Genomic DNA, 23,043 nt, shown 5'->3' on the forward strand with positions numbered 1-23,043 from the left:
TTGTGAACAAAACATCTGGGGCAGATGTGAACAGTTCACAAGTGCCCCTACATAGTATTAAGATTATTATCCTCATGATATTATAAGTTTAAAAAATATGTATGCATTTAAAATTATCATTATTTAATTTTCCATAATTAATTTATTAATTTTTCCTTTAAAAAATTTTTTTTTATTAAATGGTTGATCGCGCATCACGCATATTAACTGATACACCTGAGAAAATAGAATTGTTAAAGCTACAAATGAAAAGATAGAAAAAATGAAAAAAAAAGCATGAAAGAGTATTAGAGAAGAAAGAAAAAGAGAAAGGAAAGGTTTTTTATTAAATGGTTGATCGCGCATCACGCATATTAACTGATACACCTGAGAAAATAGAATTGTTAAAGCTACAAATGAAAAGATAGAAAAAATGAAAAAAAAAAGCATGAAAGAGTATTAGAGAAGAAAGAAAAAGGCCCATTACAACACCCGTGGAACATGAAGTTGCGAAAAACCCAATTACGGATAAATTATTGTACAGCTGAAAAATTATTTTCTTATTGACAGTACTGTTGTACAATTTAAATACACATAGTAAGCTACAATCCCCTCAGTATAATGCGTATCTATATCTGTTATATTAAAGATTTTTTTCTTTGAAATATGATGATTGCTTTGTGTTTTTAATCTTGTTCATATGTGCCCCAGGCCTGTTCACATGTGCCCCCAATAGGGGCACATGTGAACAATTGAAGTCATTTTTCTAAAATATTATAAAGTAAAGAAATATTTTATTGAAAAATCTCAAAAAATTCCACAAGACAAAGAAAATACTATTTAAACATATGGAATTTTTTACTGTGAAAAATTGATGATATTTTTCGAAAAGTGAAGAAATAAAAAAATTTGTTCACATGTGCCCCCCTCTCCCCTACTTGGGAATTAGATGTGCTAATTAAATTATATTTTCTAGAAAATTTTTTTGCAGCTATAAAACTGTAACTTTTTAAATAATAGAAAACAATTTTTACTTCAAAGTACAGAGTCACAGATTGCTTAGGGCAATCATTACATGGGTTTCCAGTAAATGAAGTAAAAAATACAATAGCAAAAAAATAAATTTTTCATATTTATTAGAAATTTTAAATTAAGTTTGTTTGTCTGCTTCTTATGATAAAAAAAAACGCATTGAATATTTACCAAAATAAATTATTTAAGGAGCAATTTAGATAAAAAGTAAATTATAGTAGAAAAAAATGTAATAGTACTTATCGAAATTTCATCTGTTTAAGTATTAAAAGCAAATTTTCTTAATTCAAACAAATTCAAAAGGATATTCCCTGAAGCGCAGTTTTCAAATATTCTCATAATTTTGAAAAAAATATTGTTTTTTCTTTTATTTATTTTTTAAACATAAAATCCTCTTTATTTAACAAAATAATTTTTTCACTCATTTTTACAGATGAAAAATTAAATATATGTAATGTTTGGTTCTATCTTGAAATCGCTATTTATTTTTATTTCGTTAAACTTTATTAACATGTAATTATTTACATAAAATGAGCATTTCTTTAATTAAAAACGAAAATAGACTTTATTAAATAAATAATTTGATTGAATTCAAAGGTAAAAACATAAGTTGTAATCTTCTTACAACCATAAAACTTTCCTGGCATTTATATAGTTGTAAACACTATATAAGGGCCAGATAATAATAAAACTTTCCTGGCTCTTATATAGCTGTATTTTCAGTAATTATCTAGCCATATCTATTTGTACAATTAATTGTGGGATTACCGGATATTTCTAAATAAAAAAAAAAGGTTAAGGGAGACAGAAATGTGTGGTTTATTTTGATTTTCGCTTAGGAATCTTGCTTCATTATCAACAAGATGCAGAAGTAGTTACAAAGTGTATAAAGATATGGCAAGAATTATATATTAAGAAACATTTATGCTTCCTACAGCATTTCAGATCTGAAATATTTGCAAGAGCATTTGATAATTTTGTCATAAGACTCATCCACGTTGTTTCAAGAATTGAATATTTTGAAAAAAAATCGTATTATAAATTTTCTAATCAGCCGCGCCATCTTTTGACAAAGATCTTAATTAATTTTAAAATTTTGTCTGACTAAAATTTTGTTTCTTTAACAAAACGCAACTAATGGCACATTTATATCTCCTCCCGTTATTAATTTAAAGTGATTTTTCAAAGTGCTGATAGTTTTTGGAAAGTCTGGAACATTATTTTAGATATAATTAATGACAATAAATTAATCTGTTTAAAAGATATACAGCAACATCAATGGCAACAAACATCGAATGCACTCTATGAAAAAGGGTTTTTCAAAATTGAGCAAAAATGTATCAAAATACCTCAGAAACAAGCAAAAAAATAGTCGAATCGCAATAAACAAGCAATAAAATAGCAATAAAAATCGTATACTCATTTTTGAATAGCGTATACTCAAATGAGTGAGAGAGATGGTCGTGGTCTGCAGACAGGATTCAAACAAAGGACCTCCGGACTCGTAGTAGGATGCTCTAACCACCATTGTTGCACATCACAGTGCAGGGAGAGTTATGAAGTTTGATCATGATAGACTAATTTCCAATTTCAATATTACAAAGGGACGCAGTTTAAAAGTATGGTTTCAATAGCTATCAGGGGATCGGGAATTTTAATTCTGCTTTTTACTTTTGTCGCTATATCTTAAAATCTTTTAAGGGAATGAAATATGTAAAGTGAAATATGAAATATGTAGCTCTCACTGAGGGGGTTGTTTATAACTATGGTGATTAGAGCACCCTTCTGTGAACCCAGACATTCTTGGTTCGAATCCTGACAGCAGCTAACGAACATCTCTCTCCACATGCATTTTGCTAAGAAGTGAGCATATTTTGTTTCAATTTTGAATACGTGGGGTTTTCAAATTTGACTATTACTTGTTTCGGAGCTATTTTGATATAATTTTGCTCAATTCAGAGAAACAGTTTTTTACAGCGTACGAACCAGCTATTTTTTAATCGGTCAAAACATTTATGTTCTTCAGTAAGAAAATTAAATAATTTCCACAATAAAAAAGAAAAGGTATTAAATTTGAATTTAAGCCATTAAATAGTGCTAAATTCATTATTTAATGAACAAATAAAATACCAATAACATAAATTACTAATGTTAAAACTCTAATGCTGTAAACTAAAAGAATCTTCAAATTTTAATATGCTAAAAAATAAATGAAAGCAAATTACATTTTTTTTACAGGACGTCCTTATATACACTCTGCTTTTGTTTGATACAAAGAGAAAAAAAATAACGACTGGCGCTGAAAATCGACTTGGGTATATTTTTTTTCTCAAAAAAATCTTTTTTGTTCCTTTTATTTGATGAGAAGCGTATGGTTTTTCCGAGTAATCGATTTTTGCATCAAACATTGCAGAGGACTTTTAATGAAAAGATAAAAGCTAATAAACTAATTCATTTACAACTGCATTAACAAGGGCATTTTGTTAAAAAGTAATTTTCGTAATGAATTAAAGAGGTATGTATGTTTAAAAATGTTAGTCATCAATTAAGGATATTGAGAAATGCGCTTACAATAGAAAACAGAAAGAACACAAAGCGTATTGATGTTTTTATTATTTTATTACATACTCCCTTTGAAAAATGCTACATGTAATACTTGTAACAATGCATCGTGTATACTGAGCCTTCTCGAATGTTTATTTTTCATTTGATTAATAGAGAATATTTTATCTTAACAATGATATTACATAATACGAGGTAATATTGGTACTTTTGAGTTTGTCATTGTGTTTTGCCTTAATAAGACGACATAAAAAGAGTTACTTTCGGTTTATTTTTTTATTAAAAAAGTACAAATAAGGCTAAAAAAAGCTTTATAAAAATTATTAAAAATAAATCTGTGTAATAATTATTAAACTTTTATTTTGCAAAATTTAAAGTTAAGTATTTAAAAGTTTTATTAGAATAACTAAAACGAATTTATAGATTTTTGAATACAGTCGATATTCAATTTATTTGCAAAATCTTTTCCGCCTTGAAAAAAAAAATCAACGTAAGCAAAAAAAAAATATTTATAGAATAGATATTTCTAGATAAGTCGAGATATTTATATAATTGGCATCTTCGTGTGATATATTGCAAAATATTTTATTTTAAAAACAAATTTTGTTTTTATCAGTTTTCTGAAATTCTATTTTAGCGTTTATAGGATCAGCAATGGAAAGAAAATATTTGTCGAAATCAATCGAGAAGCACTTACGCTGTCTTTTCAATTGCGCGGCGCAATTGCTTTGCGTTTGATTTCGTGAAAAAAGGCTTGACAACTACTTTCTTTCCATTTCTTATGCTATAAATTCTAAAAAAGAATTTTATAAGATAATTTTAAAATAAATTAAAAATAATTTATTAACGATTTAAAAAAAAACTTTTTAATAACTCCTCATTTGTGAATGAAAAGAGTTATGAGGACCTGGAATAACGTTCTTCTGCGAACTTATCAAAACCCAAACTTTCGTTTGAAATTAAAAAATAATAATTTCAGATTCATGCAACATTTAAATATTTCTCAATTTCGAAGCACTTACATGGTTTTTTCAATTGCACGGCAATTTTCCTATCAGGTAAACGAGCTGTCGTGCAATTGAAAAAAAAAAAAACACAATTGCTTTACGATTGATTTCGAGAAAAGTAGCTGGACAACTATTATCTTTCCACTGATAGTCCTATAAACTCCAAAATACAATTTTATGGGATAATTTTAAGATAGATTAAAAACAATTTAATAACAATTTAAAACTAACTTTTTTTGGATTTAGCAAGATCAACAAAATTTACATACTCCACATCTGTGAATGAAATGAGATATGAGGATCAGGAATAACGTTCTTTTGAAAATCAAAATCCAAACTTCCATTTGAAATGAAAATTAATAATTTCTAGTTCATGCTGAATGAACATTCAAATATTTCTCTACATTTTCATCCAATCAACTTGAAATGCAAATTGAAAAAAAAAAAAAAAAAAAAAAAGAATCTGAAGCTAGTACTTACAGTTGGTGATATCCTCTGAAGGGCTCCTTCTTCCTCTATCGTTTCCATCTCCGTTTCTGTTCCTTGAGATTTATCTCCTTCATTATCATCTCCACCTGCGTCTTCATTCTCAGCATCCTGCTTCTCTTGTTCTTCCCTTTTGTGCACTTCCACCCAGTAGTCGTAGTTTTCTCGCAAATGTATGGTTTGCAAGCATCTCACTTTTCGGTTCTGGAGAGGTCGGCTGCTTTCGGAGGAGGCATCTGTGTACGGATTAGATTAAAAAGAGAAATTATGAAACAACTGAATAACTTTTGATTTAATCATCGTAATTTCCCGTATTCACACGCAATCTTAGAGAGGTTGACCTTGAATTACTTTTTCTCATTAGCTCTAATGAAATTTGTTCCTTCTTTCGATGAACTCCGGATCTTAAAATGGGGAGGAGAGGCAAAAGAATGTTTTTCAAAGGCCCTGTAGTCACATGAAATGATGCTTTTTTGCAAATAATATGGTATTTTCATAATTGCAAAAGTTACTAATAACTGTTAGGTCAAGTTTAGCCTATCTTTAGCCAGCTCTTATTATCTTTAGCCTATCTTAGCTTTTTATACTAAAAGTGGCGCTAAACGTCAATACGGTGAAAAGCAACAGTTTTGAGAAAATGAAGAGTGTTTGTGGTCTAAATTTTTAATAGTTAAAAACTTACCCCAATGTTGCATTATCTGGGCTCATAAGGATTTGCAAAAAAAAGGGAATAAGGCATTGTTTTTGATAATTTTCAACTGGGTGGAAAAATGTATTCAAGTTGCCGATAAAAAAAAAAAAACTTTAATAACTTTTCAAATATTTTAGTTATAAAAGCCCACAGTGGCGTACGCAGAATTTTTTCAAGTGGGGGTGTAAATAATTTTCTGAAACTACTAAAAGAAATTCGAGTATGTAATAAAGCACTATTATTTCCCTAACTTAGACAGCTAGACAATTTTGACTTTTTATTTAGACAACATTGTTTAGTTAAATTTTGATTTGATTTAAGTTTAAGAACATAATGTACTATCTTCTCGCATGTAATATCTTCTGAAAAAAGTCCAATGTCATATAGGTGGGAAGTAACACTTTGAGGGGCACTTTCACATTCATCAGATTTTGTTATGCTACAAACGTTTTCTCCATCGGATGTATCACATTTCCGTACAACAGAAAAACTTACATTGGCACTAGATGCTGTCACCTCACTAATTTCAGGTCGTAATTTTTTCTCAAAATAATTAAAATTTTTTTGATTCTTGCGTTTTGACATCCTAAAGATCCAAGAACAGCGAATATATATATATATATATATATATATATATATATATATATATATATATATATATATATATATATATATATATATATATATATATATATATATATATATATATATATATATATATATATATATATATATATATATATATATATATATATATATATATATATATATTGTATTAGCACCGAAATATCCGCTATGTTTCGTTATGATCTCAAAAGTTTCGAGCTGGAATGAATAACTTAAACAAGCACAGTATCTCCAATGGTATTGTTACTGATTCCTTCACTAGTAGAAATAGTGGCGGCGACTGGTTCGGCGCATATATGGCAGTACTTTTACTTTCGTTACTTGTACCGCCGGTACAAGTAAAAAGTACGCACTTTTACTTGTACTTCGTTACTTTTTAAATTTAGTACTTTTACTTGTACTTTCGTTACTTTTTTAGGGAAAAAGTACAAGTATTTGTAACGGAAATGTCGACTGAAATCGTTACTTTTTTCTAAAACTCGGTAAGCTTTCTAAAAAAAAAAAAATTTAAATTAAAAAAAAATGCTTATGTTTTTTGTAATTTATAAAATTAATGTGCAATATATATGTATTCACAGCTAACTTCGTGTTTAAAAACCTTGACCTCCCGTGGAGCGCTTATTCAGCGTGCCTAAGCACGTTCTGAGAAATTCTCGCAGCAGACTCAGTGACATCACTTTCGAAATGCAATTATTTTGCAAAATGAACAAAAATATTGATTAGCAAGTTATTTTCATTCATTTTCGAGTTTTATGCATTTATTTAATATATTTTAAATAAAAAATGTTGGATTTTGTTATTACGTTTTTCAATTTTCTTTTTGAACTCACTAATAATACATTTTTGTCTTAATACATTTTTTTCTAAATACATTTTTACCTAGTACATTTTTTACTAAAATTAAGTTTATGCCCGACCTTGTCAAACAATGCCCAGTCAAATCTCAGAACTATTTGTGCTATTGAAAACTATTATAATTACTATTTTAACTCTTGAAAACTCGAAGGTATTAATTTAGCCGCTAATACTAAAATTCGTTTACAAATTTTAATTATTCCGTTAGGCAGAAATGTTCGAAAAATGATTTTCTCGCATGACTTCAGCATTAGCCATTGTTACAAATAAAACTGTAGACTGTTCTGTTTCAACTTATACTGTACATTCAATTATTTTTTACTAGCTCAAAGATCACAAAGCTATCTGAAACCCCGTGTTTGCTTTGTTTATGTTTGTGCTTTTAAAACGCGTTTCTATAGAGCAAAACAATTTTAAATGAATGGTAATTTAAATAAATAAAAATATTAAACTAAAATTTAAAATCAATAGATAAAATTTCTTTTTCGTGCAAATCCATAAAAAGTTAGATATTAAAATTGTATTTGATTTTAAAATTGTATTATACGATTATATTATAAAATTATATTATAATATTCTTCCGAATGTAAAAATAAATTAATGTTCGTAACTTTCAAAATTAAAAATAATTAAAGAAATAACAACAATTTTGCAAAAACATTAAAGAACATAAGAATATTATTCAATAAAATTTTAGGTTACTTTGAATTTTCGATTTCCTAGAAATGTACTTTTAAATCGTTACTTTTTTTTCTTTAGTACTTGTACTTTCACTTGTACTTTTTACTCGTTACTTTTTAAAATAAGAACTTTTTACTTTTTACTCGTTACTTTTTTTAAAAATACTTGTACTTTTACTCGTTACTTTTTAAAAGTAACGCTGCCATATATGGTTCGGCGATTGAATGAACTTTTTGCTAAGACAAAACAAAACAGATTTAGCGACAAGCTCCGAAAGACAAGCGGCAGAGATAACTCTGACTAACTAACTATTCAAGTTTTATCAGAGTACCTATCCAATGTTGAATATCTGTTCCTACATTAGAAAAATAAGTTGGAGGATGGGAAGGGGGGTGCTGCGTTAACAGTAAGTTAAATCTCAGAATGTACAATAGTTGGAAATCAAAAGTCAAGTCTGGGTTATACATAACAATAAAATCGCAATTTGATACATAATAATAGAAACAAAAAAAGATAAAAGAAAAGAAAATTATTTACACTATATATAGGTACTAACTCCACTGCACTCCGTTCCCCCTTTTATATAATTTTTCACCACATCTCCAAAATTCTTGAATTGTCTCAAAGACGACAGAACGTCTAGGATTCCAGAATCATCGTGCAAAGACCTCGCAAAAGCCAGCCAGTCTCGAAAACTATCGCGACTGGCAGGACAGAAAGGAACCAGTCCGTAACAGTATCACGTGAATTTGGTTTCAAAAGTACTACCCTATTATAGTAAATGTTTTTTCAGTATTCTGAGAAATACCATGAGAAAAAAAAAGTACGCATAAGGTAAATAAAAATATATAGTCTTAAAAAATAATAACCCGCATAATTTCTACTAAAATTTTTATTTTTGTCTGAGTTCAAGGGGGGTGTTTAAACCCCTAAACCCCTCCCTTGCGTACGCCACTGAAAGCCCAGATAATTCTTTACAGCAAGATTCCATACACAGTTTAAAATTGTAACTTTGCTTCAAGTGTAAGGCACTAAAACGGAGACTTTTTTTTTTATTTTCCTTGGTGATAGAGCTTCGAAAAATCATGTTTTATGTTAACAGAGTGGTCGAAAATTTGAGTTCTTTAAAGTTCATACTACTTTTTGCGTATTTGCCATTCCTCTGGAACTATTGAACTGAACCAAATATTTTTGTATAAATTATATGTCGTACAAACTATACACATTTCTATCGGGAAAAGATTTTTTCTCCTTGCTTCTGTTCCTTTCCCCCAGTCCTGCTCTCCTTAATTGGTTAGGTGCCTCCTGGAGGCAGCTGTTGCTTGAGCAGGAAAAGATTTTCGATGTTTTCATGCGACGGGGTCTTTTGGACCTGGTGTAGGATTTCCTACACCAGGGAGATGAGCAATAACAAGAACAACAACATATATTATTTTTTTCAGAACGTAGAAAGGTCATTTTTTTATCATCACACAAGTATGTATCATTACATAAGTAAGTAAAAGTATGCAAGTTTTGTATCTTGAGTAACGTAAATTACATTATGTACTGGTTAATTAGTATATTTAAAATTTAAAACTCGAACTATTCGTAATACTTTGACCACATACACAATTTTCAACAACCCAGTTTTACATAAATACGCCAGTTTTATTTACTTCTCCTTCGCTCAATTTAAAAATTCTTTTTCTTTTGTGTTAACCTATGAAAGCTAACTATCTTGTAGATAATTTAATACTTGATTTGTATTTCTAATAAAGGCTTCGTTATTTAAACTTTTTCTACTGTTCTAAGAAGCTTTTCTATCGTTTATTAGAAAGAATGGCTACAAACGAATAAAAATTCCTCTCCTTTATTAGTCACTGTTTTTTCATTTATATAGTTTGATCATTAAAATAATTAGGATTTGTGAGATTCAAATTGCATATAATTTTCATGAAGAGCGGTGATAACATTTATTTCATATCTAGACTAGTAATGTATCTAAATAAAAGGTTTTATAATAAATAAAAAAAAAAATGGTGCTTAATTAGTATGACATTAATTTTAATTTTTAATTAATATTTAAATTTCATTAATTTTATTTTTTAATGAAGTAGTTTAGAAAGTAACTCACTTGGCGTTGAATTATTTTCAGCAGACTGTGCATTCTCTTCAGTGTATTTCAAAGTTAATGTATCTGTTTCATCAGAACTACCTGAAAAAATATCAGGAAAATATCAAAATTTAGCATTTTTAGAGGTTTAGTATCAATGCATTAAAAATAATTGTAGTTAGATTAATAGAAAAAATATTTAAAAAAAATAAAAAGGAACGTAATAAATAATTAAAACAGCAATAACAAATATAATGCTAGAATTAATGCAGAGTGCTTCGTTATCGCAACCCTTAATTCAGAATCCTAATTAAAAATGAAGATAACAAAGCACACATAACAAAAGACACAAATTAATGCTTGCTCAAGGAAAGAACAAAAAAAGTCTATTCAAAATCTGACGAATTCAGGTGGGGGGGAATTAGAAACATCAAAATCAGGCTGATTGCCTTGTTGTGTCTGGCATTAATATTTCTAATACCATCTTCTTCAATAATCACATTTAGTTATTTGTTTTTGATTTTGATGAAAAGAAGTATCTAGTATCATTCATTAAAATATTCGTATGTGAAATGAATAATTCACTTCATTCCTGTTTCAAATAAATTATGATTTTTAATCTATTATTTCTATCCTTTAAAATATAAAAATTGCATTTTATTAGGTATATTTTGTGGATTTTATCGCTAATAAATTGTGGTCAGATAATTTGAGAAAGAGAACATTACACAACTGAAAAAATCACTCTAAAAATTATAAGAAAGAATTTTTTTAAACTTTTTGCTAGGTGACTGTGATATAATACGAATCATATCACGGATTTAGATATATTTTATACATCTTCTTCAATGAAATTTGACCAAATGAGTTTAAGATACAAATAACTAACGAATTCTATCAAATAGCGATACTTTACATAAAAGCCCTGTTCAAAAATGCTAATTATATCATGCTCATTGCTAATCAAAATATTACCATAGGAAAATTCACACAGAACTTAAAAAAAAATTGTTTAGAGAAAACGATACCGAATGATTCTTTTAACACTTCATTTACACTCTCATTGTGTTAGCAGAAGTTAAGTTGTCGTTTGCTCTACTGGTGTGAGTTCAATCCTGACAGCCGATACGACTACCGATGCGTCGGGGCTGAAACTCCTTCCGTTGGTTGTGGAAGTCAGTAGAGAGGAGTACCAGCTCAAGTGCTGTCCACGTCGTCGAACCAGGGGCAAAATTACGGGTCATTCTTACCATGGCCGTTAAAAAGATAGAAATTGGAGATAGCTGTTAAAACTCACGCGTCTATAATTGTTTGTAACTTAAGCTATTGCTTGCTTACTGGAATTATTTCTAAAACTTTTTGTATTAAAACTTAGAAAACTTTTTTTCGAGTAGAATTGAATGAAAAAGAATGCGGAGATTGTTTTTTAAAATTTTGAAAATTGATTATATTCAACATCCCTTACTTTAATTTTTAAAGCATTTTCTTAATTGTGGGCTCCTTGAAATTTAAACCTTAATACGAATATTATTTATGCTCTTTATTTCGCAACACTAACCACTTTAAATTTATGACAAATTCAATGCGACTTTTACGAAAGATTCTATGGTATCATTTGCGTCATCATCATTTAGCTTTTAATTTTGCAAATTTCTTTTAAACAACGAAATAATAAATAATATATTAAAATATAAAACCCATTATATATATTTAATGATTTTGATATCAGATATTTCATGATTGAACTAGAACCAATTTTAAAATAAAAAAATTCTTATCACGATGCATTTTTAAAGTTCTTTCTAACCATATTCATATTCAATGAAAAATGAAAGTAAATTTCGCTCAATGTATTTTTATAAATATTTCTAAGCATTTTTACATTAAATGAAAAATGAAAGTAACGCAAGAAATGCATAAAACTAGTAAATGTATTTTCTTAGAATTATTGCATAAGTCTTATGTACAATTGAAAATGTGAGACAGTTAGAGTAAAAAGATCATTAAAAATATATTTTTACCGCAATTTAAAATACTCTCAATTTGTTGCATGATTCAAATGAAACAAAAATAAAAGTCATTATAGTCATTAAATAAAAATTCTGTAATACTCTTCATTTTATGAATATTTTCAGACTCATGGATCAAATATAGAGGCATGAGCAAACCTAATTTAAATTAGGTTTTTATTACTTTATTTATATCATGGAAAATAACAAAGAGCAAAACAAACTAACGAATAAAGCGCATTCAATTATAATCGGTTAACTAAACACTCCGAGTGCTTAGGCAAAAAAAAAAAATTATTATTATTTTAAGGACATTATTTTAGAACTGCTAAAAGGTCACGCAAGCGTCAATTCTTAGATAAATGCCGGAGGTAAAACTAGTTTGTTAATGGTTGCGAATAAATTAAAGGGTTTTAGAAATTTTGGGGGATAAAGGAAACAAAACGCATTTTAAGAGTTATTCAAATGAGTAACAGTTCTAAAATGAACATTAAAATATTACAATAAAACATTAAAGGCGTTTCAAAACAAAATAAACGGAGTTTTTCTGAAGTAATTAAAATATTTCCATCTGAACGGAAAATAGGAATAACTAAAAAGGAAGGAAAAAAAAGATAGTTATGAATAAAAATTGTTTTTACCCAAGTTATAAGTAATAAACGGAAAATAATGTTAGGGCTTTTGTGTATTTTTGCTCACATTTACATATAAATGGAGACAGGAGTTCTGCATTCAGCATTTCGCTTTCCTCTGTGAGATTAAAGAACTGAATAAATATAGCTTATTATGAGGGACAAAGAAATGTGTTGGGTCTCCAGGATGTAAACGATTTTATTCGAAAATTCGGGAAATAAATAGAAAATTTAATCTTTGAATTTACATTACTTTCAGTGGAAAAAAATAAATTAAAGTTATTAAAAACTTGGGCGAATTACAATTAGATTAACCATGCGTTGTTTTGGTGGTACATTTCTCTTTAAGCAATGCTGAGTTATTTCTGCTGTTCTGTTTGAGGATTTTTGACTTCAGCTGTTTCTTGACTGCTTATAAAAATGACCGAGATAATTGCTTACTTTATCGTTACGTAATAATTGCTTACTTTATCGCTACGTAATAATTGCTTACTTTATCTTTTTATTCGAGAAAGTTAAATTATTATCCCAAGAGAGATTTTTTTAAAATTAATTAATTACTAAACTTTTTGGAGAGCAAATGGTGGCAATAAATATCTGGTCTTCGCACCACACTCTCCAACCGTCCAGTCCTTGTGCATACGTTCTGAAACGGTCTGGGGACCTTTAGGCCTCATTTTAATTTTCTGTCCCCTTGATACGAGCGGGATCGAGTATTAGCCAAGTAAAATACTATAAAAATACTGTGAGAGATTGGGTTTCTTTCTCACTAACTCCTTATAAATTTGCCAACTTTTATCGCTCTGTTCTGTCACCCTCTTGGTGGTCTAGTATCTATCATGAAGTAAATGCGGTTTCACATTATCATCTGCTACTGACTAGTACTTACTACAACCAATCACTTTTAATTGATGAAGATAAAAAGTTACTCAGAAAGATCTTAGAGAGACTTTATACTTCACTGAGTCAGGTTAACTTCTTCAATCCCTGCGAGCAAGTGTTAACCCTTCCATGCAAAATTTTGATTAAATTTATTTCCCCCTTTTTTCATTATTTTGTATTAATTTAGGTAAAAAAATGTGAAAAATATTACATTTAGCTTTATAATAATTGATAGTTATGAAATACAGTATGTAACAACGGTGTCTTTTTCTGCATTAAAGGTAAAATCTTCAAAACTCGGCTCATTTCCTCACAATAATTTTTTAAATTTGCACTTATTTGTAGTTAGTTTGATCTAAAAGAAATAGTTATTCGTCATTTTTATTTTTTTAGTTTACAAAACCAATTAATGAGAAATTTTGAACAGGATTCATAAAAGAACTATTTTATATTTTAGTATAAATATGATTCCTATAATTTAACAGATTATTTAAGTATTTATTAGGCTATTTTTAATAAATAAAAAAAAACTATTAGTTTTTTTTATAATATGTTTTTGCTTGTAATTAGAGCTTCAATATATATATATATATATATATATTAGTAACCATTTGCCTATTTTTTTAAATTAAAAAAACTATTAACCTATTTTTTATAATTTATATTTGCTCGTAATTAGAGCGCCAGAAAAAAAATATAGATAAAAGGGACACCGGTGTCAAATCTGCGTCAAAGGGTAAAAGTAATTAAATAATTGCATTGGATTGATGATTGATTTAGAATAATCTATTTAGGAGGAAGAAAGATGATTACAAGGGGTCAAAATCTTTCTATGAGATAGTCAATCTTGAAGAAGGTGCAATTCGACCATGTACCCAACCCTCATCCCAGGAAATTAAACTCCTCCGGTCAAGGGAAGCTGGGGAATGTCTCTATCGCTGAGTGAGGGGTTTCAATGAGTGGAATATTTTTTAAATATATAACAGTTAAATTTGTTAGTTAAAGTTAAGCTACAGTTAAGTTTTTTTAAAATTAAAAATACAACTAGTTAATTTTAGAAAGGAAAAAAAAAGCCGAAAGGAAATGAGTAATTTCCCTCAGCTCTCAACTTACCATTGTCATCTGTGCTCTCAGAATCATCTTCCCAAACCCCTGGTAGAAGGCCAGCTTCACCATAGGCATTACAGAGAGGGGCAACCAAATGAGTAATGAAAGACTCTTGCAATTTTGCTAATTGAGGATTTTTCCTGTCCATGTAAGGAGACACCTGCAGACCCAACTCTGCTTCTTCATCACCCTTTGGAAATATCATGGAACATATTTTAAAAACCACACTAATTTTTAATGATTCGAATAAAAAGATTGAGTGTTGATAATTAAGCAGTTGTTACTAAAATATAGAGCACTAAAACAATGCAAATTTCGATCAAATCAGCCGTTGTTAAAGATGGTTTTAGAGAAGGAAATTTTTTTTAACAATACGTGTATTATATTGCTGTTGTATAAAAAGAATTAGGGAATAGGAAAATAATTAGTCTCCAGAGGCTACTATTATTCAGCACTTTACGTCTGTCTTGGTAAAAGCGTGGTGTTAGCAGAACTGTCTATTTGGCTAATTTCTCGGATAATTATAATTACTTGTATTTAAATAAATCCATTTTTTCTTGCTATCTTATAAAGAACGTATGGACTAAATTTGAGACTTTTATCTTCGTAAAAATGTGTTGTTTAGTTTCACGGTCAATTAGGCTAACTATCCCGATAATAGCAAAATATGGAAAATAAACTTTTTAATTTTTCTTTACATCTGATAAGGAACACACGATCCAATTTTGATGCTTCTTTCTTGGCAAAAATGTGTTAAAGTACTTACTGCCAATTCTTTTTTTTTCTTTAGTCTTTTAATTGATTTCGTAAAGAACACATGATCCAAAATTGAGACTTCAAGCTCCTTAATGATGCTTTTAAATTGAAGTAACATTAAGTTAAGAAAGTCTTGCAACAAATTTAGCGTTATTATAAACAATTTTTAAGTGACTAATGCCAAAGATCAACATACTAAGCAATGAGCTCTAGGAAAATAACAACACACTGACGGGTTTACAAAGATAGTTACAAAAACAACTTTGTTTTCAAATCACGGTAGCTAATTTCTATTTCAAATAATGCCATGCCGATGAAAGCTTATACATCGATTCGCTAGTCACAACTGACGGAAGAAAGAAGATTGTCATTTTAGCATGAACGTTTGAAAATGAGCTATAAGTACGTAATTTCACACATTCTTAGAAATACTAATTTGGTGTTGGATCGCAATAGCGTAGGCGGACTGTTGATCATTCACATAATCCGGCATAACGAATTAAAGTAATTAAGTATTACAGACAGCTCAGTAAAATTTTTTTTTTATTGTAGTTAAAAGCTAAGTAAACATCACTGGCATTATTTTAAAAATAATTGACAAAACTGAACGTTCAATAATTTAATTTAAAACAATGCGAAAAAGTCATGTTTTAAATGTATCTAAATTAAAAATCTAATTTAAAAACCGAAAACTGAGCTTTGTAATTTGTATATGCAGACACACACAATTCCTAATTTTATTATATGTATAGATTTATATTATAAATGTTGCATTTTATCTAAATATTAATGGCAAATACATAAATTTGGGTCATAAAGTATGAATTGTTACAGTAGAACATAAAATCTTTTGCGTTTATCCTCAGATTCTGAATCTAAAACGTAGCTTTTAATTAGTCAAGATAGCAAGCGCTTACCTCAGGCCATAATTGCACCGATCATTAGGGAATATTCTAATAAGCGGCTATCGAATGCTTACTTGTTCATAAAATTCCTCGGCTATCCTGTGCGTCCACTGAACGTGAATATCGTGTCGTTTACAGGGGCCGTTGATATCGGCCAGTTTGATGCACATTTCCATGGCTAACAGTCTATCGGCCTCTGAGAGCCAGTCGATACCCGGTGCCTCGACATCATTAGCCTGAAATGAAATGCGGTTTACTCAGTTATGCATCTTAGCTGATAATGCATCGGAACTTCTTACAAGATAATTGTTGATAAACAAACTGCTTAAATCGAGATTAACTGGATTAGAAAGGACGTAATCACTTATAAAATAAAATGGTATTTTATTGATAGATTTAATTTAAAACACTTCTGTAGAGAAATATGGATGTTATAATAAGATATCATCATCAGTGCCGAATGAAGAAAAAGGTTTTAGAATTGTTTCTGGCATTGATGATGCTTGTTTACAGTACCGAAACAGATTTTGGTCCTTTCAAATTTTTTATTTGCGTTTCATAGATTATTTCCTAAATGATTTTTACTTCAAGACTAATATCCTTTTGTAACAAAATTATTTTTACCAAATAAATACATTTTTATAAAATTATTGTTAAACAAACTGTTTCAATCGAGATTAACTGAATTAGAAAGGACGCAATTACGTATAAAATAGAATGGTATTCTATTGATAGATTTAATTTAAAACATTTCTGTAGAGTAATATGAATGCAATAATCAGATACCATCATCAGTGCCAAATGAAGAGAAATGTTTTAGATTTGTTTCTGGCACTGATGATAATCGTTTATAGTATCGAAACAGCTTTCGGTCTTTTAAAATTTTTTATTTGAGGTAAGTAGTTTATTTCACACATAATTTATACTTCAAGACTAATAACCTTTTGTAACAGAATTATTTTAACCAAATAAATAATTTTTTATAAAATTGTTGGTAAACAAATTGTTTCACTCGAGATTAACTGGATTAGAAAGGACGTAATCACTTATAAAATAGAATGGTATTTTATTGATAGATTTAATTTAAAATACTTCTGTAGAGAAATATGAATGTTATAATAAGATACCATCATCAGTGACAAATGAAGAGGCAGGTTTTAGAATTGTTTCCGGCACTGATGTTACTTGTTTACAGTACCGAAACAGATTTCGGCCTTTTCAAATTTTTCATTTGCGTTTCATAGGTTATTTCCTACATAATTTTTATTTGATGACTGCTAACCTTTTGTAACAGAATTATTTTAACCAAATAAATACATTTTTATAAAATTGTTGGTAAACAAACTGTTTCTATCGAGATTAACTGGATTTGAAAGGACGCAATTACATATAAAATAAAATGGTATTCTATTAATAAATTTAATTTAAAACATTTCTGTAGAGTAACATGAATGTTATATTATGATACCATCATCAGTGCCGAATGAAGAGAAATGTTTTAGGTTTCTTTCTGGCACTGATGATAATAGTTTATAGCATCGAAACAGCTATCATTCTTTTCAAATTTTTATTAAAATTTTAAAGGTTATTTCCTGCATAAACATTCCAAGACTAATAACCTTTGCAAAGTTATTTTTACCAAATAAATAAATTTTTATAGAATTGTTGGTAAACAAACTGTTTCAACTGAGATTAATTGGATTAGGAAGGACGTAAACACATATAAATTAGAATGGTATTTTATTGATAGATTTAATTTAAAACATTTCTGTAGAGTAATGTGAGTGTTATAATAAGATACCATCATCAGTACCGAGTTAAGAGAAATGTTTTAGATTTGTTTCTGGCACTGATGATACTTGTTTATAGTATCGAAACAGCTTTCATTCTTTTCAAATTTTTTATTTGCGCTTTATAGGTTATTTCCTACATAATTTATACTGCAAGACTAATAACCTTTTGTAACATAATTATTTTTACCAAATGTCAGATAGTGACAACAAAATTGATTTATAGTCAGTCTGTTTTCAGCTTCCGTAGATATTCTCCAATCTCATGTCTCTTAAATGATATGTATTCTTTATTCTTACTAGTGTTATTTTTTGGTGTTTTATTTTGTATCTATTCTGTGATTCCTAATTTTGTATATTTTAATGAATAATTTAAAGATAGCTAGTATTCGTTTTTATTATAGAACAGTTTCAAAAGTAGAGAGCGAGATTTAAAACCGTTCTTCTAGAATATTTTAATTTTGTTATTTCATTTCATAAATGCCAATAAATCAACACAAGAAACTTTAAAGCGACCCAAGTTCTTCTCAGACAGCAGCAACAAGAAATTAATTTTGTAAGTCTCGTGCTTTTTAATTAATACGCAAAGATGAAAGCATTGTTTTGGTATTATTGCAAATTTACTTTGACAGAGAGTTTTAAGTCTCCTTTATTGAAATTTAATAAAATCGTTTTACCTGAAGTAATTAGAAAGGTCTGTTTTTTTGTTACTTTAATTCAAAGTAATTAACATGGATCATATTTCAGAGAGATAATTACAGAGTGATGAAATTTGTTTTATTTTTACTACATTTGTTCTGCATGAATAAACTATGTTGATCGCGTGGGATGTTTAATTCAAAGGCATATCAATAATGCGAAGTGCAGTACAGCTACTATACTTTTTATCTTACAGTTTTTTTTCTGCAGTGCGTAGGTTATTTTCACTACAAATTAAAAATTTATAAGTAAGCATATTCTGTTCTTTCTTAGCTTAAAGCAGAGGATTTTTTACCTTGAATTTTTGTATTATAGAATGCTAAATAAAAGCGTGTTTCTTTCAGAAATAAAGATCTTACGAGAGTAGAAATTTTTTCCAAGTACGAAATGTTCAGAAACTCATTCATTATTCTTCAATGAATGAACAACAGAATGGTGATCTCGAAATGTTAAATCAATAATAAAGAAACGACGGGTACATCAGATAGTGAAACCTACTCCCACGCAATCTGGGAAAGATAATTTTCGTAATCTTCTTTTTCTTGATAGATAGAATAAATATATCTCCGAAATCTTATATTAAATGAGTACTAAACAAATTGCAAGTGTAAAACAAGTGGTGTAGAACTATCATTAGCAAATAAATGATAATCCTAAATAAATAGTTGAATTTACCTTATGAGATTTCCATTTAATAAATAAATGACTTAATACAGAATATCTGCAAGTTTTCTAATTATTGCGTTATTTTTATTAAAAGATAGCTGCTGGAATTATTTGAGTTCTTAGAATAAAGAGTAATTGGCATTTAATAAAGATTAACGGCAATACACAAAAGGGTGTTTTTAAAGTTTCACAAGTGCTATATGTTAAAAAAGATTTCTTTTCCGATTAAACAAAAAGATGCTAATTTATTTTTAGAATTTTTAAGTGTTTTCAACTGTACTTAAAATAGTCATAGAGTTTCATTAATTTTCTGATTATTTAATTTTAAGCGTTCTTTTTCTTTTTTTTCTTTTTTGTAACTAGAAGAATTTTTCAACAGCCATTTGTGAACCTTGTGGAAATGATCAAGGTCAATTTTCCCCAATTTCGAACCATTGTTTTCAATATTTTACAACGGCCGTTGAACAGCCGACTCAATTTTGGGCGTAATACTACTAGTGTTCAACTACGCAGCCTTGTAATTTTGAACTCAATCCAGAATACAAGGGAACTCTTAAATCAAGTATTGGGAGAAATTTGCCTCCGTGGAGGACTTTTTGATGGAACTAACCCATGATCCACCTACCTCTGGGTATATTTCACGTCTGCACTGTGGTCGGTGCAAGCCGGATGCGGAATTCGTATTGACCAGCTATGGCTGGGATTCGAACCCGGTTCACCTCATTGGGAGGTGAACGCTCTATTCCCAGAGCCATCGTGGCTCAATTTCAAAATATTGGCATGATTGGATTCATGGATACCAGCGAAGCTGATATTCAAGAATCTGGCTGGATATCAGCTGGATATTGGTAAATTCGAATCCGCATTGAGGATAAAGACCATTCCTTTCATTTGGCCTTACTGACTTTAACTACAGAGCCATCATCGCTCGTTTTCTCTTTAAATGGTTGAAAACAGGCATTTTCTACGTTACCAGAACTGAAATTAGCACTAACTCGAATTTTTTGATTATAAAGCGCTAAATACAATAAATATCATGGTATAAGTAACTTTCTAAAAATAATCTAAACCAAAATTTTATTTTTAATATTTTGAATTAAATATCAGATCAAAATTAGGTATATTATGTGTCAAAATTTTAAAGAACATTATAATAGAAACCATTAGAGTAGGCTGGAGCGAACTAAGGAGAGATCGCTGAGATGTGCATCGTTATTTTTCGTTCGATAAGCAAATCGTATTTTTTTCTTTGAACTAATCATTCATCTATTACTATTATATCCTATTTTTATGAATTTCGGTGAAAATCTAATCATCAACGTAGGTATTAGGAATCTCAACCACAACTACATCAAATAATAAATGAGATTGAAAAATTTTGGGCAATACAATGATAAGCCACATTTCCTAATTGCTTATGTGAATGTATTTTTTTTGGAAAAAAAAACACAAAGATTTCCTTGTAAGCAATAAAATGTATTTATGTATTGCACTAATACCTTAAAAACAGGAAAAATTGCTGTTAAATATTATAGTGTCCTAAGCTCTTCAAACATAAATAAAAAAAGAAACCTGTGAGAAATCGTAAGTTAAGACAGTTGTACAGAATAAATTTTAGTATCATTCAACTATCAGTTATTTTTTAAATAGATTACCTTCGCGTTAAATTCCGCAACCAGATCAAAATGTCTCTTTAAATCTGTAGCCAGAATGCACTCAATAACCAAAAAACGAAACCTCTTGAACTCAGCAGTATCCAGGTGGTAGAGAAAATTGTATTCGGGTCTAGAAAGGAACAAGTTCCATGCCGATGCCGCATGATGATTTTCTAAAACTGAACGATCATTGTAGAGTACTGCCTAAGACAAAAAAATTAATTTATTAATAAGGAAAAATTAACTGAAGAAATGAGGGGGAAAAGAAATTTTAAGTGACATTTCAATGAATATGAGTAAATTGGGTTAAATATTTTGAGTTGGAATCGCAAATAAAGATTGTGCCTTGCTTCTATTTCACGTTCAAATGTTTCTAAAAAGCGAAATTTACAAATCCTTAACCCTCATTTTAATTGTTGCTCCGTCATAACGTTTGTCTTAATTTGCCGTCCACTCTCTGACTACTAGTTGCTAAATGTACTCGGAAACTTCTTAATTCTCAAATATTGTCCCTTAGGGCCTTCATTCAAAGAGAATATATATATATATATATATGTAAGTTCAAAATGAAGAATAAAACAAAGAAAAATTATAGACATATGAAAAAAAGGGGGTGGGAAATAATAAGTAAAAAAAAAAAAAAAACAACAAACAATATTTTATTAAAAAAAAAAAAAAAAAAAAAGTGAATTGTTAATTAAAAAACCGGAAAAAAAAAGATATAATCTTTTTATCAGCCCACACGATTATATCCGCAAAACAGAGTGCTTTCTGATATTGTATCAATAAAGCCAAAGCAAAATATATTAATACAATAGTGTGAGGAGCACTCAAAAAAATTTTTTTTTATAAAATAACTACATAAAAATAGATCATAAAAAGTAAATATAACATGTAAAAACAGATAATAAAATAAAATAAAAAGAAAAAACATTAAAAAGGGGGGACTATAAAGCGAGTAGCAAAATCATAACAACTTACATGGACAGTTATTTTTCAAGAATGATTTAAAAATGTTTTCGCAGAAAGATTGCCAGAATACAAAATATGAAAACAAAAGCGCAAATTGAGTGTAACAAAAGGGTTCTAAAGTGTCGTTCTTACTGCACTGCTGAAGTGATTTGTTATTCTGAGTTTTGATTTGTTAGTTACCAAGGATGGGCCCGAAATGGATGTGCACAACGTAATATTATACTGGATAATTTTAAAAATTGATCATAAATAGTTTTAGAAGATAGATGTTTATTTAAGAAAAAATATAAAATAGAAAAGAGAAACATAAATTGCCTGCTTTGCAAATAATTTTAGCCGCGGATTTGCACGATATGGATTAGTACATAGAAAAATTATTTAAATTATCAAAGAAAAAATTTTAATAGATAATTTTTAACACGGATTTGCCCGAAATGGATTTGCACATGGAAAAATTAACAAAGAAAAAATTTTAGCACATAATTTTAACCACGGATTTGCCCGAAATGGATTTGCACATGGAATTGTATACATTAATAAAGAAATTTTTAGCAAACAATTTATCCACGGATTTGCCCGAAATGGATTTGCACATGGAAAAACTGTATAGATTAACAAGGGAAATTATTTAGCAAAGGAATTTTTAGTAAATAATTCTAACCACGGATTTGCCCGAAATGGATTTGCACATGGAAAGATTAACAAAGAAAAAATTTTTTAGTACATAATTATAGCCACGGATTTGCCCGAAATGGATTTGAAAGAATATTATGTACTAAAAAATTTTTTCTTTGTTAATCTTTCCATGTGCAAATCCATTTCGGGCAAATCCGTGGTTAGAATTATTTACTAAAAATTCCTTTGCTAAATAATTTCCCTTGTTAATCTATACAGTTTTTCCATGTGCAAATCCATTTCGGGCAAATCCGTGGATAAATTGTTTGCTAAAAATTTC

The 23,043-nt window shown here is 28.9% G+C and overlaps 1 protein-coding gene across 2 annotated transcripts in view; it reads right to left on the reverse strand.

Annotated features, from left to right (window-relative positions):
• LOC107436844 (cGMP-inhibited 3',5'-cyclic phosphodiesterase 3A) overlaps window positions 1-23,043 on the reverse strand; it is a 605,033-nt gene that overhangs the window by 10,985 nt on the left and 571,005 nt on the right. For both annotated transcript variants that reach the window (XM_087165512.1, XM_016048661.4), the window contains exons 10-14: window positions 21,117-21,320; window positions 16,381-16,542; window positions 14,652-14,835; window positions 10,037-10,117; window positions 5,061-5,302 (exon numbers count right to left, since the gene is read on the reverse strand). In XM_087165512.1, coding sequence (XP_087021638.1) covers window positions 5,061-5,302; window positions 10,037-10,117; window positions 14,652-14,835; window positions 16,381-16,542; window positions 21,117-21,320 — 873 coding nt within the window. The remainder of the gene's footprint in view (window positions 1-5,060; window positions 5,303-10,036; window positions 10,118-14,651; window positions 14,836-16,380; window positions 16,543-21,116; window positions 21,321-23,043) is intronic.

The sequence above is a fragment of the Parasteatoda tepidariorum genome, chromosome 6 (assembly GCF_982258835.1).
Source record: "Parasteatoda tepidariorum strain Cologne lab strain chromosome 6, Ptep-v5.0, whole genome shotgun sequence".
Lineage (NCBI taxonomy): Eukaryota > Metazoa > Arthropoda > Arachnida > Araneae > Theridiidae > Parasteatoda > Parasteatoda tepidariorum.